At 42.2% G+C, this 16953-nt stretch overlaps 1 protein-coding gene across 1 annotated transcript in view; it reads right to left on the bottom strand.

Annotated features, from left to right (window-relative positions):
- samd12 (sterile alpha motif domain containing 12) overlaps positions 1 to 16953 on the bottom strand; it is a 122444-nt gene that overhangs the window by 66698 nt on the left and 38793 nt on the right. Inside the window, exon 4 of the mRNA XM_080788169.1 lies at positions 4411 to 4551. Coding sequence (XP_080644295.1) covers positions 4411 to 4551 — 141 coding nt within the window. The remainder of the gene's footprint in view (positions 1 to 4410; positions 4552 to 16953) is intronic.

Here is a 16953-nt window from a genome sequence, read left to right as displayed (position 1 = left end):
TTTGGGTGAAATTGTCTGTTGAGAATGGAGGAGGTCCGATTCTCATGGAGAAAATGTTATCCGTTATTGTGAAGTGGATGTTGTATGTTACTGAGGGGATTCGATGACTGCAGCTGTTGCACTGGTGTTATGCAGAGATGTGATATTAATAATGTGAGCTGTGGTATTAAATAGTGGTAATAATGTATTACGGTGCAGCATGTGTGATGCATCTCGTCAGGTGCATTGGGACCAAATGGACAGATAGATGAACACTGAGGATATCAGTGCGTAGTGATGTATTGTGCATGAGATGCAGCAGTATAAACTATGGAACACCATGACACAATCATTGTGTCATAACGTTGTGATGTTTTGCAAATGTTTAAATGTATTTTTCTTAAATAAAATCAAGATATACACAGCAGCTACTACGATGATGAGTAAAGAAGACCAAATGTTCCAAAAAGGGATGCATGCAAAAACAAAACAATTATTTCTAGGCCAACAGCTGGCATGTGAATTCAAACTATTGTAATGTAAGCTGGCAATACCCCGGGGTGGAACCGCTGTCAGGGAGAGGAGAACCAGATGAGTTCCATATGCACCATACGGTTAGACCTCATCCACGTTTTAAAAATGCAATACGTAAGTGTCATGTCCTACACAGGATTGAATCTCAGATCTCCCGTGTGGGAGACCTTAATGTCTACCACTACTGACAAGAAGGTATCGCTGCTTGCTCAGGGGAGATATATATGCATGGGCTTCAGGCAGTATTACGTGCAGTGGTGGAAAGAAAGTACTCAAATGTTTTACTTAGGTAAAACCACAAATACTGTAATGCAGAAATACTCTGTTACAGGTAAAAGTCCGGAATTTGAAAATGTATTTGAGTAAAAGTACAAAGAATTTACTTAAAGTACCAAAAGTAAATGTGCTCATTATGCTTGTAGATCGGCTATTTTCAAATGGCCGAAATGTATATATAGTATATAACTAAAGTTTTCAAATAAGTAAAAGTACAATATTTGCCTCTGAGATGTAGTGGAGTAGAAGTAATAGTAAAAGTACAGACATTTGGAAATACCACAGTAAAGTACAGTAATTGAGTACATGTGTTAGTTACACTATACCACATAGATGGGTTAAAAATAATGAGTTTTATTCATTCAAATACATACCCTGATTGCAGCTTTAAGGAGTATTAGTTCTTCACTAGATGTTATGGTGACATGTGAAGCCTGTAGGCTTACACAGTGAGTACGTTATACTAGATGTTATGGTGACATGTGAAGCCTGTAGGCTTATACTAGATGTTATGGTGACATGTGAAGCCTGTAGGCTTATACTAGATGTTATGGTGACATGTGAAGCCTGTAGGCTTATATACTAGATGTTATGGTGACATGTGAAGCCTGTAGGCTTATACTAGATGTTATGGTGACATGTGAAGCCTGTAGGCTTATATACTAGATGTTATGGTGACATGTGAAGCCTGTAGGCTTACACAGTGAGTACGTTATACTAGATGTTATGGTGTCATGTGAAGCCTGTAGGCTTACACAGTGAGTACGTTATACTAGATGTTATGGTGACATGTGAAGCCTGTAGGCTTACACAGTGAGTACGTTATACTAGATGTTATGGTGACATGTGAAGCCTGTAGGCTTACACAGTGAGTACGTTATACTAGATGTTATGGTGACATGTGAAGCCTGTAGGCCAGGGGTTCCCAACCCTGGTGCGTTCACCCCATGTGGTGCGTGAACGCCCTCTAGGGGGTGCGTGACATGAAAAGGCTAATGGCGGTTTTATGGTGTTATTACAAACGGCAAAATCCTGTAAAACACTGTTGTAAGGAGATGTATAGAGCAGCTGCAAGAGTATACAGCAGCTGCATGTCTCTCAGTGCAGTGACATTCTGTGATTATTTGCCATAATCATATATGGTTAGGTTAGGGTTTGAGGTAGGTTGTCGTTCCAATGGTATGTCGGAACTAAAGCATGCACCCCGCTGTAGGCTTATACAGTACGCTCTTCACTAGATGTTATGGTGACATAACAGTACATAACATAACAGTAGTAGGCTCATACAGTACACTAGATGTATCATATGGAGACATGTAGTAGGCTCATATAGTACGTTATAGTCTGTATTTGACCTTGGGTTCTGATCCATAATGAGCAATACAATTGACAGAGAGCTGTGTGGTATGTTCTGTAACACACAAGGAGTTGCTTAGCAACTCATACCGATATCTCAGTGTAATCCACAATAACAAAATCAGACATATAAAATGGTTCTGGCCCGGACAGCTGGTGTCTGGGCACCTACTATAGGCTGGTAATCCAGCCTGACAGCGTGTTACTGGTTCGAGTCCCGACCCCCACGACCTTTTGTCACCGCTTTCGTCACCCATACTACTATCAATAAGGCCTAAAAACATATACTGTATCATTATCTTAAAAAGGTTCTATAAAATGTATGGATGAGTCAAAGCTGTTTGTTATGATAAGTAAGATCACGCCTTAGATGATGATACACAGTAGGGGTGGACAAAAGTATTATCAGCGATAAATGATATTATCACGATATCTTTTGCGCGTCTATGGTTAGTTTCAAGTTACTTAAAGGAGAATTCCATGCTAGAAGGCTTTCTTTCCTTTATTTGTAGTTGTTACGTCCCCACCAAAGAGGTCCAGGTGTTATTTTGTGCAAAAGCGCATTCTTTCCCCTACCATAAGCCCTCAATGAATTGAATGGAATTGCATTGAATTGAATGGGGCATTGGGGTGTTGTGCTAATTCGCTTATTTCCATCGCTCAAAAATCAAATCAATCAAATCACAAGCAGCACACTTTACCACTTATTTTCGCACAAAAACCCAACCCCCATTGAGGGCTTATATTATAAGGGGAAATAGCCAATAATGCACTTTTGCACAAAATAACACCTGGACCTCTTTGGTGGGGACGTAACAACTACAAATAAAGGTAAGAAAGCACAGTACAATGTAACACAAAACGTTACGGAAAAGAAATACCATTTAGTAGAACCTCCAGAAAAATACTTGATTATACGATGGAAATGGAATATGCAGTTTTATGTGAATTTATGCCGCAAAATTGTGAGAAATTGCTAAAGTTGAAAAAATGCAAAATATGATATAATATAATCACTGTCCTACACCCTATGGCATTGGTTCTCAAAGTGGGGTCCAGCAGTTCCAGGGGGTCCCCAGCTAAATTTATGAATATCATAAATATCCACAGTATTTAACCACTTTAATCATACACATTGGCTATTTGATAGCCGATCTACAAGCTCACACACAAAATATTTTTCAGGTGGGGGTCCGCAGTCAAATACATACACATTTAGGGGTACTTGAGTGAGCACAGCAGAGCCATGCAAGACATGATTTTCAAGGCAAAAAAAGCAAAGCTTTGTCAACACTCTGCCTCCATTTACTGCGATTCAAGGCAAAATACCTCATGTCATTCCTTAGTGAAGTGAAACTCCGGTTTATGTTGTGGTTTTACCCTCTAAAGGGATTTAAAATGTTAAGCGCCTTGCAAGTTGCAAGTGTTGATCCCATCTGCTTCCCTGGAATACTAGAACTTTTTGCTGAGTTTGTTTGCTGGATTTGTTTGAACGTGACAACGTTTTAAACTCAGTTTACAAGAAGTATCATCAATGGACGCACGTCGCATCAAGTAGGATTCACTTTAAATTGTCATTATGAAAGTTTCTTGAGGACACCGACGGTGAACAGCGCACGCAGCACGTGCGTGCACACACACACACACACACACACACACACACACACACACACACACACACACACACACACACACACACACACACACACACACACACACACACACACACACACACACACACACACACACACACACACACACACACACACACACACACACACACACACACACACACACACACACACACACACACCCGATCTAGAAGCAATGCCTTGCATTGCGCTGCAGTAGCGACACGTTGTTAGCTTGTAGATTTGTTATATTTGGTGAACGATGTGTACTGCAGAAGTACACATCGTTTCCATCAAGATAAATTCGCTGCATCTGATGCAGTGAATTTATCGTGATGGAAACGATAACTCTAAAAAGCCATATCGTGGAGAAATTGTATCGTCCAGACGTCGCCATATCGAACACCCCTAATACACAGTAAATATCCATCCATCCATCAACTTGAGTGTGGGGGTACAAATATGAAACAAAATGTGGACCCATTCATTTGGTTACATTTATATAGTCTCAGAGTTAAACCATGCATCTACCGTGACTCCTCCATGAGTTCTACTGCTTAAAGCCGTGTTTTTGTGGTGAGGTTTCTGGTACCTTGCGTGAGGAGTTGTGTTTTTGTGGTGAGGTTTCTGGTACCTTGCGTGAGGAGCTGAAGGGTCCGGACCTCCTCGCGGACGCGGAGCTGCAGGACCTGTTGCAGGATGTACTGTCTCTGGGCTTCCTGCATGATGCCCATTCTCTCCAGCTTCCTGTCCGTCAGTCTCATCAGAGCTCGCCCTGCAGGACAATCATTTAGTTTATTTCCATCAACAGTACTATGACATGTCATAAACATTACATCAACAGTACTATGACATGTCATAAACATTACATAAACAGTACTATGACATGTCATAAACATTACATCAACAGTACTATGACATGTCATAAACATTACATCAACAGTACTATGACATGTCATAAACATTACATAAACAGTACTATGACATGTCATAAACATTACATCAACAGTACTATGACATGTCATAAACATTACATCAACAGTACTATGACATGTCATAAACATTACATCAACAGTACTATGACATGTCATAAACATTACATCAACAGTACTATGACATGTCATAAACATTACATCAACAGTACTATGACATGTCATAAACATTACATCAACAGTACTATGACATGTCATAAACATTACATCAACAGTACTATGACATGTCATAAACATTACATCAACAGTACTATGACATGTCATAAACATTACATCAACAGTACTATGACATGTCATAAACATTACATCAACAGTACTATGACATGTCATAAACATTACATCCAACATTGCTGGTTGATCAAAGGGCCTATGGGCTGGGCAGCCTGGGCTGAAGCTCACAGCGTATTAATGTCCATTTACGCCATAACACTTACAAAATGCATTGTGAATGAACACACAAAAACATTCCGTCTTCACATTCCAAACTAGTTACATTGTTAGATAGATAGATAAATAGATACCTTTATTATTCCACGGGGGAAAATCATTCCCCCGCGTTCAACAATATTCAATATCTACATTTACATTATTTATTTACACAATATTAAGTTCATAATTATTATAATTATTATATTTTTATATAGACCCCTTGTACTATAGACTCTTGTCGCTGCTGACCCCTACTTGTTGGTAATGGTATTAGGGAGGGGGTAAGCAAGCGTCTGTTTCAGTATAGGATATATATATTTTTTTATATGAAGATAGGTTGAAAAGTGGTGAAGTGGTCCTTTAAGGGCAGAAAGATGTAGACAAAGAATTTATGCCACCACAGGAAGGGTGGGCGCACGCACGCACGCACGAGCCCGCCCGCATGATGCAAGGGCAGAAAAAAATGGCCAATAAATCTTGTATTACAGTACATGCCCAAACCTACAATATTCCCTCAGTCGTACAAATCTCTTGATGCTGTCAAGTCCTGCACTGAATTATATATAAACTGGCTGTTGAGATTACATCGAACTCAATGCTCTGATCTGATTTCTCTCCCCAGCAGAGCACACAATTCTCATCTTAACATAATAATTTGCATATCCCCTGAAACAAAACCCTCTTGTGTCTCTCTCTTAATTTTCAACTCGTTTGAAATCCACTAATTTAATCTCCAGATCGTTTTCTGTAAACGGGATTTCTGCTGCTGATAAAAAGGAAAATGGAGAACGGTCTAATTAACAATGCTTGTCACGGGGTGGCTTTGTAGAATGTAGGATGGAGAGGAGAAGATAAGAAGATAATTCATAGTAATTACTATGCGTTAGGTCGGACCCCTGCCTGCAGATCCCCTTACTCCTTTGCCCCTTAATGAGGGCCCCAGTAGGCAGAGCCTCTGATTGGCTGACAGCCAGTGAACTGATCACTCCTCATAGGCTAACGGGCCCATTAAACTCTTGTGGTTTATCGTCTCACAGTAGGGGTGCCACAGTCCGACGGTCACATGATGCTACCGTGTAGATCTGTCCTGCTTTCTCTCTCCCAGATGTTTCTCTGCCTCTAGCTCTCCTCCATTCTCCTGAAATATTTGTCAGTGCTCTCTCTCTCTCTCTCTCTCTCTCTCCAGTGGCGGAAAGTAACTAAGTACATTTACTTAAGTGCCAAATATTGTACTTTTACTCCACTACAATTATTTGAAAACTTTAGTTACCGGTAATTACTTTTTAGATTTTATATTACAGAACATACATTAACCACTTCAGCCCTATATGCATTGCGGCCGTTTGAAAATAGCCGATCTACAAGCTCTCAGCTTGTAGATCTGTTATTTTCAAAATATTTGCATACATTTGAAAACTTGAAATGGGACATTCTGCATAGTGAGTACTTTCTGCTTTTGGTCCATTTTTAATTCTGAATAGTTCTACAATGCTGTATTGATACTTTTGTACGTTTTCCACCACTGGTGCTCTCCCTCTCTCTCCCAGATGTTTCTCTGCCTCTCTCTTCCTTTTTCGTGAAATATTTGTCAGTATGCTCTCTCTCTCTCTCTCTCTCTCTCTCTCTCCCTGGTGTCTGTGTCTGGTGTTATGGCGTGCTCCTGAGTCTCTCCTACACAGTGTCTCTCACAGTGAGGGTTCATTCTCCGGTTGCCTCGGCTCATTCTGTGACTCCATTTCTTGTCGGGGAAAAAAAGCCACTGAAGCCATTAATGGCGTGAGATTAGAATCCAATTTTCATCCGTAAATTGGTATACTCACTCTTATTCAATGTGCCTTCTTTTGAACGGCACAACACAGAATGACACACATTGTAATTTCATGCCTATTGACTTGTTTTGAAGATTTATTGTGGGCTCTTTGAGGACAGTGCCCCCCATTCTACGTCGCGCACGCTGGCGCAGTACAAAGGGGAGCTGTTTGGAAAGCTAAGTACCCTTAAGTGTTAGAAGTACACTAGAGTTGAACGTGTTAGACCAATTTTCCTGCCGTTAACAAAAGAAGCACTTTACTCAGCACAAGTCCAGATGGGGGTAAAATGCCAAGCGTAGTTAAGATGCTCCGACGTGAAATGGCTTGATCATTCCCCATTACAAAAACACTGGGGAGCCAACTCCGGTCGCAACGGCCCGGAAGTGAGGAAGAAAAGGAATATTAAATGGAGGGACTGAGATACAGGGATTAGTGAGGACTGAGGAGTGGGCAGGAAAAAAGAGACAGAGGGAAATGGGGAGAGAAAAGAAAGGAGAAACGAGCATTAGAAGAGACAAGATACAGTCTGGCAGAGACAACCACTGTGCACACAAAGCATGCTGTTATGGGTCTATAAATATTGACCAACCATCACTTGGCACCTCATCATGTAACCAAAGATAGATCGGCATGGCAACAGAGGCTCACATTCTCCACGCTTCGATAATAACCGTCTTTAACACACACACACACACACACACACACAGGCTTCTTTATTGATCTTTGTTTAGTGCCACTCCAAAAGAACATTTGATCTCATTAATCCAAAACATGATCACATTTAAATAGCAAATAGAGCAGCAATTCTGAGGGCGAACACTCAGTTTTTGCCATAGATAGTGTTGAGCACTAAAAGGGGGAGGCCAATTACAGACCCCCCTGGGGGACTCAGTCAACTAGGTTTATATGTGGTTAAACTCCCCTTTTCCCCTATACATGATTTCATTCACCATGTGATTCTTGGCCAACACCATTTCTAAGCATGTCATAGAGACAGGGATAAATCACTGACAAGATCTTCAAAAAGCTAATGGAAGGTATGAGTATAGTGTAGGTGTGGGCAGCGTGGTGAAAGCTGGGAGGCATGCTGACGGTTTGTGAACAAGCTGCCAGTTCTTGGCAGGTGGCACCAACGCGCCAGTCCTTCTGGTCGGTAGGCAGCAGAGCGATACCAGTGGGATGGAACGCCTCTGTAAGGAAGCCAAGATTTGTACTTTTTATATGCCAGGCATGGCCAGCTCGAAGAGCATTGCGTTGCATCACAATCTGTGTTGCGTCAATGTGACGTTCCACCTGCTCCACACGGTACGTTCAGAGCATTCCGGAGAGACACGATATCCATTGATTATGCTTAATACGTCCACATAGAGTGCTGCTTGTGCTTTAAATAAATGCATTTTAAAGACGCACCGAGCTGAACACAGAATATTAACAGCCGGCAAGCAAAGGACAATGGCCTAATAATAACTACTGTATAAGAACATTATTAATCGGTATGGATGGCTGTAGCGCCGCAAGAATTGTACAAAATCAAATCATGTCCATTGTTAAATTAACTCCCTTAGTGGACCTGTAGTGTAAGTTTAACTCAGAGTATGTACAAATGGAACGAAAATAATTGCTCCTTCAATTTGGTTCCAATTTTACGCTCAAGAGTTTTTGCAAAAACAAAAACAATATTGGTATATCTTTCAGACGCGGATGCAGGTGCGTTGGACAGTGACAAATGAAGACAATCATGAACAGACATTCAAAGACCTGAAAGGCCTTTATGTCTCAAACTCAGGCTTCAGAGGGTTTAATATGGAATTATTTGCCTTTACATCTTCACACCAATTCAAGTAAGGTTCTAAAATGACTTCTCTTAACCACCAAATACTTTCCATATGGTCTGCCAAATGAACCTGGGTGAATTCAATATTTTCCCTAGAGGTTTACAGTTTTGTGATATGACTTTTACTATTGTGATATGCTCTTGCTGTTTTCTTTTCTTGTTATATTGTCCATATTGATTTTGTTGTTGTTACAAATGTTTTATTTGTAATAGATCTGCATATTCAACGTTGATTTGTATCCTCATCCTATGAATGTACACATATTTCTGGAGAAACTCTGGTTTGAAACACACGGGATAGGACTCAGAATTCGGCATTGGGACCAATTATTTCAGGAATTCCAGGATTCATGATGTGAATGAAGATTCGGGCATCAATACTTTATTAGCATTTCAATGAGACATTGATCGGAATTTGATTTAGTGTGAGCTCAGTGGACACGACAATACAATAGTATAAAATATGAAAACGCTGGTGCATTAAAAAATAAAATCCCACACAAGTTCAGTTAATGTTCTGAACTGATGATGAGAGGTTAACTATGTCAGGATTATACTGTAGCCTATACTGTAAGCTGTGGGTAGTTTTGTTCTTAATGCTTTGTAATCTTTTTCCTGAAGATGTGGAACAAAAACACCCTGATTATCTTCAGACCCATCCTTAGAATGCAGGTGTTATGAATATCACAGATGCTTGGCAGATCCTCATTATTTTTTATTTTTTTTATGCTACCTTCACTACCTTATTTAGGTCCTTCTTGTGTCAGCTGAGCAGTTGCCAGTTGTTTCCATACCAAACTGTGATATAGGATGTGAGAACACTCTCTGTAACAGCTCTGCTAAAGTCACTCATTTCTAGCCTGGGTTCCAGCCTGAATCGTGCGTTCCTTGATTCTGAATTGTCACTCGCTGAGTCACTAGTCGCTACTCAGTCTGGACAGAGGCTGCTTGACTCGCATTTGATAACATCAACTGTTACGTAGCCACGTTGTTGCTGATATGTCATCAGCCAGCGCCACTCTGTCCATGCTTCTCACTGTTAGAAGCTGTGCACTGTCTCACTGCAAAACATAGCGCCGTTCGAGAGGTGAGAGTAAAAAACTATGGTGAAAAGTAAACGATTCATTAGTCCACTGTCAGATGCAGTAGTACAAAAACAATGATGGCTGTGTGGGGTGAGTTTAGTGAATGATAAGGGGACGTTGCAGGACAACAGCAGAAGCTGTGCAGTGTGATACGTCAAACTGGTGTTTTTCCTCAACCCACACCACAGACCAACCAGAAGCCATGGTTCCATTTCAGCCTTTCATACGTCCTGCCTACCAAGTTTGAGATTAGGAGACTGTCCAGACTGAGTTGCCAAGTCACATTTTCAGGTCCGTGGGCTGGAACCCAGGCTAACTCATTTCTGCCTTTGACACCTAAAACGTCTTGAGTTGTCTCAGAAAGAACAATCCATGGGCTCTCTTTACAAAAAGCCTTGCATTGAAACTCCATTTAAGACGAGAATAAATGTGACCAGATTTGACTGAGAGACTGCCATCGCGCAAATTACAGCTTTTCACCAGAGGAGAAAAACTTTTCTTCCCCCCCCCCCCCCCCCATAGCACAGGCAGACTCTTCACATACTAGGGCATGTCTGAAATAACTGGCAGAGCTGTAATCGACATGTAAGTTGTACTGAGTCCACAGAAGTGAACCTTTCAAGACTGTTTTCTCAACTCTATAAGCCATATCTCCAAAACTGGTGGGTCAAACTGAACAACCAATATGTCACTTCGACGCTATGATTCCCTGCTTTTATATGACATGAAAAAAAATCCAATGGCAGTCCCCGAGTCAAATTTAGTCACAAATGATGGTCCCAAGGAATTTGCTGCCATTAACTCCTCATGGCCTATACACCAGAAAAACAACAGATTTATACTTGGTTGCGTGCCATATCGCATGCCCAACATAACTGATCTATACTGTACAAGCTTGTAGATCTGCTTTGGTCAGCATGCAACACTGGCCCGCAACCATGATGTATAAATTAAGCATAATTCCTCTAACTCTCTGGTCTTTCTCAGCCCCACCAGTCTCTCTCTGACTCGCTCCTTCTCCATCGTTCTCCCCCTACACCCTCCCCACTGCAGTTCTGAGTCACTGGCTCCAAAAAAAATCCCAAGTTCCAAAAGCCATAATTAATACAGAAAGCAGTGTAGCATGGACACAAGCAGAAGAACACACGGGTGTGTGTGTGTGTGGGGGGGGGGGATAAGAGCAGTGAAGAGATAATGGGGAGAAGTGGATGAAGAAGAGAGGGGTAGAAATTATGCAAAAATGAAGTGAAGTGTAGACATATTCAGCATGGCGGCGCGGGGGGGGACATGGTAGAATATGAGAGTCCCTTAAAGGCAAACTGCTATAAACGTTTGGTGTAGACTCTGCACTCTAGATGGTATATGATGTCATTTATATCCAATGTAGATAGATTCTAAATATTTTTCCATACTGCTGCTGGTGACAGAATATTCACGGATACTTTGACTATATTCCTAGTCGGTTAATAGCTCATGCATCATGCAAATCACAGCCGGTCTATGTGCAGACGAACAGAAACCAAAGTCTTTGGGTGCCGGTGGGAGTATGGCTGCAAAGCTGAAACTTAAAGGAATTGACGGAAGGGCACCACCAGGAGTGGAGCCTGCAGCTTAATTTGACTTTACTTTATTATGGATCCCCATTAGCACCAATCATTCACAACAACATACTGTACTACAGATACAATACACAGACAGACAATGGCTCACTTACAAAGGTTATAAGTTATCTCAGAAATGTAAAATCTTACAATATTATATTTCATCATCAAAATACACAACACGTCTGTATCTGTCCTGTATTTCTGCAGTGCTGCTACGTACATATGACAACTGAATTTCCCTCATGGGATCAATACAGGTCTATTTATGTTGCGTATTACCCTTTCAGCCAATCGGGACACAGGGGCTCCAATCAACGTGTTTGTATTGTGGCAGTGCTTGAACGTTTGGGGGCGGTAGACTGTCTGTCTGACGCCCCAAAAAAGCCAGACTGATTGCCAGACCGACCAGCAGAGTGTCTTACTGTATACTAGCTGCTTGGTTGCAGCAGAAGAAATATAACAACCACTTAATGGTGTGCTGGGACCTTATAGTGCGTTACTGTCACTTCCGTGGGTCAGTTCATTCAGTGGGTCAACTCACATAGAAACAGACATGACAGAAAATCACTTGACACTAAGTCCTGGCAGTTCGTTCTGGCACGAATGGAGCCCCATACACACGCAAACGTGCACAGACACAGACACATAGACAGACAGACCGACCTTCCCACACATACTGCTACTACTGCCTACTTCCCGGCACTATCATGACGGAGTTGTAAGCAAGCTACTTCTGATACTGTGTGTGTGTGTGTGTGTGTGTGTGTGTGTGTGTGTGTGTGTGTGTGCGCGCGCGCGTGTAATCATTTAATCTCCTCTCTATGATAGGAACAAAGCCCCCTTCTCGCTTGCTCGCTTATCTTTGGCCAATTGACTTGAGAAAATAATTTAATGTACTTTAGCCTATTTCGGTTGTACAATATTGATTGGATTTTAATTCCACTCCCACCCTCGCACCCAGTGTTTCACTTCTCACATTGATGGCCTTTTCCAAGGCAGGGGCTCCCACAGAGCTGTGTGCTTGACTCACTGCTTACCAAGCTATGAACACCTACGATGTCTCATCACCTTTTTACCTTCCTCTCTCGCTCCTTCATCCTCTCCCTTCCCTTTTTTGAACGCCTTCAGAATACTCAACACATCCACATAACATTAGGTGGATACTGCATGCGTTTCACTCATGGATGACATTCCACTCTGTCCACCATTCTGGGCAGGAACCGCTTTTGGTGTTTTAAGCATTATGTTATGCTTTAGCTATTGCGTATATTCTTTCAGAGCGAACATTTTTAACTCAAAACTTTGCTTCTGGGGGTGGTCCCTGGAACAACATATTTTCAGATGGGGTTTGGCAGCCAATTACATATACCGGTAATTTATAATTATAATGTATAATTACATAAAATGTTTGAGAACCACTGTCTGACATACTGTAGAAACATGGGTTTTTCAGGATTCAGAAGACATTTGTAGAATCGTCCTCAGGTCTAAATGTGTTAACGTTTCACAGATAATACAATTCAGAACCGACGTTGAAGCGGTGATACAGAGGGTGCAATCTCAAATACCGGTAGTTGTGTCTCCGTCCAGTTTCTCCAGCGTAATTCACAGTATAAATTGGACTAGGAAAACTCACCTAGATTGATAGACAAGGAAGTCAATACTTCAGAAACTGATAGTGGTGTACTTTAACTTAATACTTACTTAGCCCTACACAGTTGAATCCTCTGTGTTCATCTCTCCATTTTGTAAGTCCAATTCTACACTTTCAAACTAACACTCATTCTGCACACTCAATGACATGAAACAACAGGATTATCTTTTCCATTTAGCCTAGAAATACATAGAAGACAACGCAAGGCCAGATCCCAATACTCGCCTCCTCCGTCCTCCAGCATGGTGGTGTTACATTGGAGTTGGTGACCTGCTGACTTGTGGACTAACATTTAAAATTAGATGTATTTAGGCCACTTATTACAAGACCTCAATGTGTGTTATGAGAAGTCTACGAGATGGTCAGATAATGTATTTCAGCAGTTCACCAATTTCACTGTAACACCAAGATATGGACAAAAAATAACAGTACTGACAATGACTCTCATTCTATGTACTAGAACGGTGCAAGTTGGAATTGCATGACCCACCCTGCAGTTATTACATGCGCGAGCAGAGCGCGGAAGTACGGTTTTCGGCTGCGCATGTCGTGACTGACTCGGCCAATCAGGGATTGTAAATTTAGGTGGTCACCTTGGCCAATCAGGGATTGTATATTGTTGGTGGCGTCACTCGGCCAATCCAAGCAGGGATCACGTACGCACGTACGCATGTATACACACAGAGACGTGGTGCATTTATATTAGGATATGCATATTCACATTACTTGCACAGTTAGATATGTACAGTATATGCACGTTACTGAATGGTTAGTGAGCCCGCCTGCAGAGACAGAGCCCCTGGTTGTCCCAGGTACGATTAGTGAGCCCGCCTGCAGAGACAGAGCCCCTGGTTGTCCCAGGTACGATTCCAGGCCAGGCCAGCAATGTGTCTATACGTGTCCCGGAGCAAGACTTTTTTTTCCTTCTTTTTTTAAGAGAGATATTTTTTGGGGGTTTTTTTCTGCCTTTATTTGATAGTTTACAGTAAGTTGACAGGAAATGGGGGAGAGAGATCTGGACTGACACGCAGCAAAGGTCGTCGGGATCGGTAGTTGAACCCGTGACACGCTGTCAGGCTGGATTAGCAGCCTAGGTGTCCGGACCGCTAGGCCGACAGGGGCCACAGAGCAAGACTCTGCCTTACTCATCTGCGAAGAGAAAAGCCTGGTCACAAGCTATAAGACAGAGAGTGCATAGCCGGAAGTGTTGGGCCGGAACATCCATTAAAAAGGGTATCTTTGAAAAACAAAGAAAAGGTCCCGCACATTGTCAGACACTTGCCAAAATGTTGCTCTTTATTGGGTCGACCTTTAGGTCGATTAGACCTTCATCAAGACAGACAATACAGGGCACAATAACCACCAAACATTTATAGACCACAACACCAGGGCGAAGGTCAGGGCCGGAAACATCCGTCAGATGGATTTACCCCAAGATACGATATTTTTCGACTAATCACAACACTTGTTTCATTCACAGATAATCTAAACAGATTTGTACTTCTGCCAAATTCCAGCAATGCACTCTACAGCGTAGGTCAACAGTAACAAAATAACTATTCTATTCTACCTGCCCAGTTAGATATGTACATACAAATTACCTGCACAGTTAGATATGTATGCATATGCATATTACCTCCAGACTTCTGGAACAGCTGCATATTGATAAGCTAATGTGCCTTTCATTCATCTCTTCTGAACTAACCATCCATCCATCCATCTTCAACCACCTATCCGTAGTCGGATCGCGGGGGCAACATTCCCACCAGACTTCCCTCTCCAGAGCAACATTAGTGACTTCCTCCTGGGAGATCCCGAGACGTTCCAAGGCCAGTGAGTCGAGGAAACACATCTTCTGAACTAGAACCAGGGAAAGTTATATATTCACCACATCCTCGCCGGAGGAATTTGTGTGAAAACGTGCTTCACCTGTCAGTTGTTTAGACACTCTGTGTGCTTCCTTCATTTCACGTTTCTTGTACTGCAGTTTGCCATTTTTACCGGCGGGTTTCTCTCGATGCCATATCATCCATTCCATCAGAGAGTCAGGCTGCACTGTTAATGTATCAACAACTGCAGAGTGGAGCAGACCTATACATTTGGTGGTTCACAGGAACGAACACACACACACACACACACACACACACACACACACACACACACACACACACACACACACACACACACACACACACACACACACACACACACACACACACACACACACACACACACACACACACACACACACACACACACACACACACACACACACACACACACACACACACACACACACACACACACACACACACACACACACACACACACACACACACACACACACACACACACAGTCCCAGGGAATTAGATTAATGAGTGGTGGGACAGCAGGCCTCCCTCGGTGTTGGGCTGAGAGCAGATTAATCTACAGCTATGGTCTGGCACAGTCAACCACAGCTTTGATGAATGGGAGAACCTATTGCGCACATGCACACACACATGCACCACACACACACACACACTGGATGTGAAAGTGCAAAATGGTAAGTGTGCACTGAACACACACACACACACACACGCAAGCACGCCCGCACACGCCATTCTAAATCCAGCAGTGAGGACAATGGCTACGATAGAGGACATTACTACGAAGGCAGCAGATTAACCTAGGCTCTCCTTTCCACTGTATCACATAAGTGACATGTTCTGGGCATGCATGCTGGGTGAACTGAGAATAGAAGGAACAGACTAGTATTCCAGCCACTATATGAATTCACCTCCCTCAGGTGAATCTTCCATGATGGTCACACAGATTTCAGCACTCCTGCGGCAGCTGTGTGTGTCTGTCAGTACTGTCCTCTGGGACAGTTGTCTCACCGAGCAGCACCTGGTTAGCCCATGGAGACCTGAGACCACATTATACAAATATCTTCTAAATCATAATACAGTTTTCTGAATGTTTCTAGAACAGTGGTTCACAAACTATTTCATGTCAAGGACACGCAAAATTATATCCAATTGGCCGCCAACCCCCATCTGAAAATGTTGTTCGAGGGACCACCCCAGAAGCAAAGATACGAGTTAAAAACGTTCGCTGTGAAAGAATATATATATTCAAGGATATTTTTTACCCGTTTCACGATTTTTCAAAAATAGCAGATACACAAGCTTGAGCTACGTATGAACTTGTAGAAAACAGCTAAAGTTTAAAATAATGGTTAAATTAGTTAAAAGCTATGGTGACACAAATGCGTTCCAGCTCTTAATGGGTTAGCTACCCACTCCCAACACGGCACCACAGTCACTCTGGCACAGAATCAGAAGCAACGTGAGATGCTCAACATAAAAGCTACACAAAAGCAAACCAAGCAAATATCTTTGAGCCATAACGCAAGACACTCCCCCCTGCAGTGCTCTACAGGTGAGCCGCTATCACAAAACTATTCGCCGACGACAGCAAAAGAAAAAGGCCAGGGACGGATCAGAGTATAACTTACGAATAAAAATCCTGAGAATGTAGCTACCCCTATAAATCAAAGCAGATGTGAAATTTTAAACTCCTTAGATATTCAAGTTTAATATTTATAACTAGAATGTGGCTAATTATCTAATATCAGCCACCTTAGCCACCTAGCAAAGTGCAGCCACGGAGCTCCTGTGATCAGATGCTAATGCTATTCCTGGCTGCAGAAGAAAAGGCCAGTTATTATCTTGAAGATAACCTCGCGTCACCACCAGGCTTTCAGCAGTACCTATGGAACATAT

The sequence above is a fragment of the Protomyctophum bolini genome, assembly GCF_963924005.1.
Source record: "Protomyctophum bolini genome assembly, chromosome: 17".
NCBI classification, from domain to species: Eukaryota; Metazoa; Chordata; class Actinopteri; order Myctophiformes; family Myctophidae; genus Protomyctophum; species Protomyctophum bolini.
The sequence above is the reverse complement of the archived record's forward strand: the minus strand, read 5'-3'. Positions and strand labels throughout refer to the sequence as shown.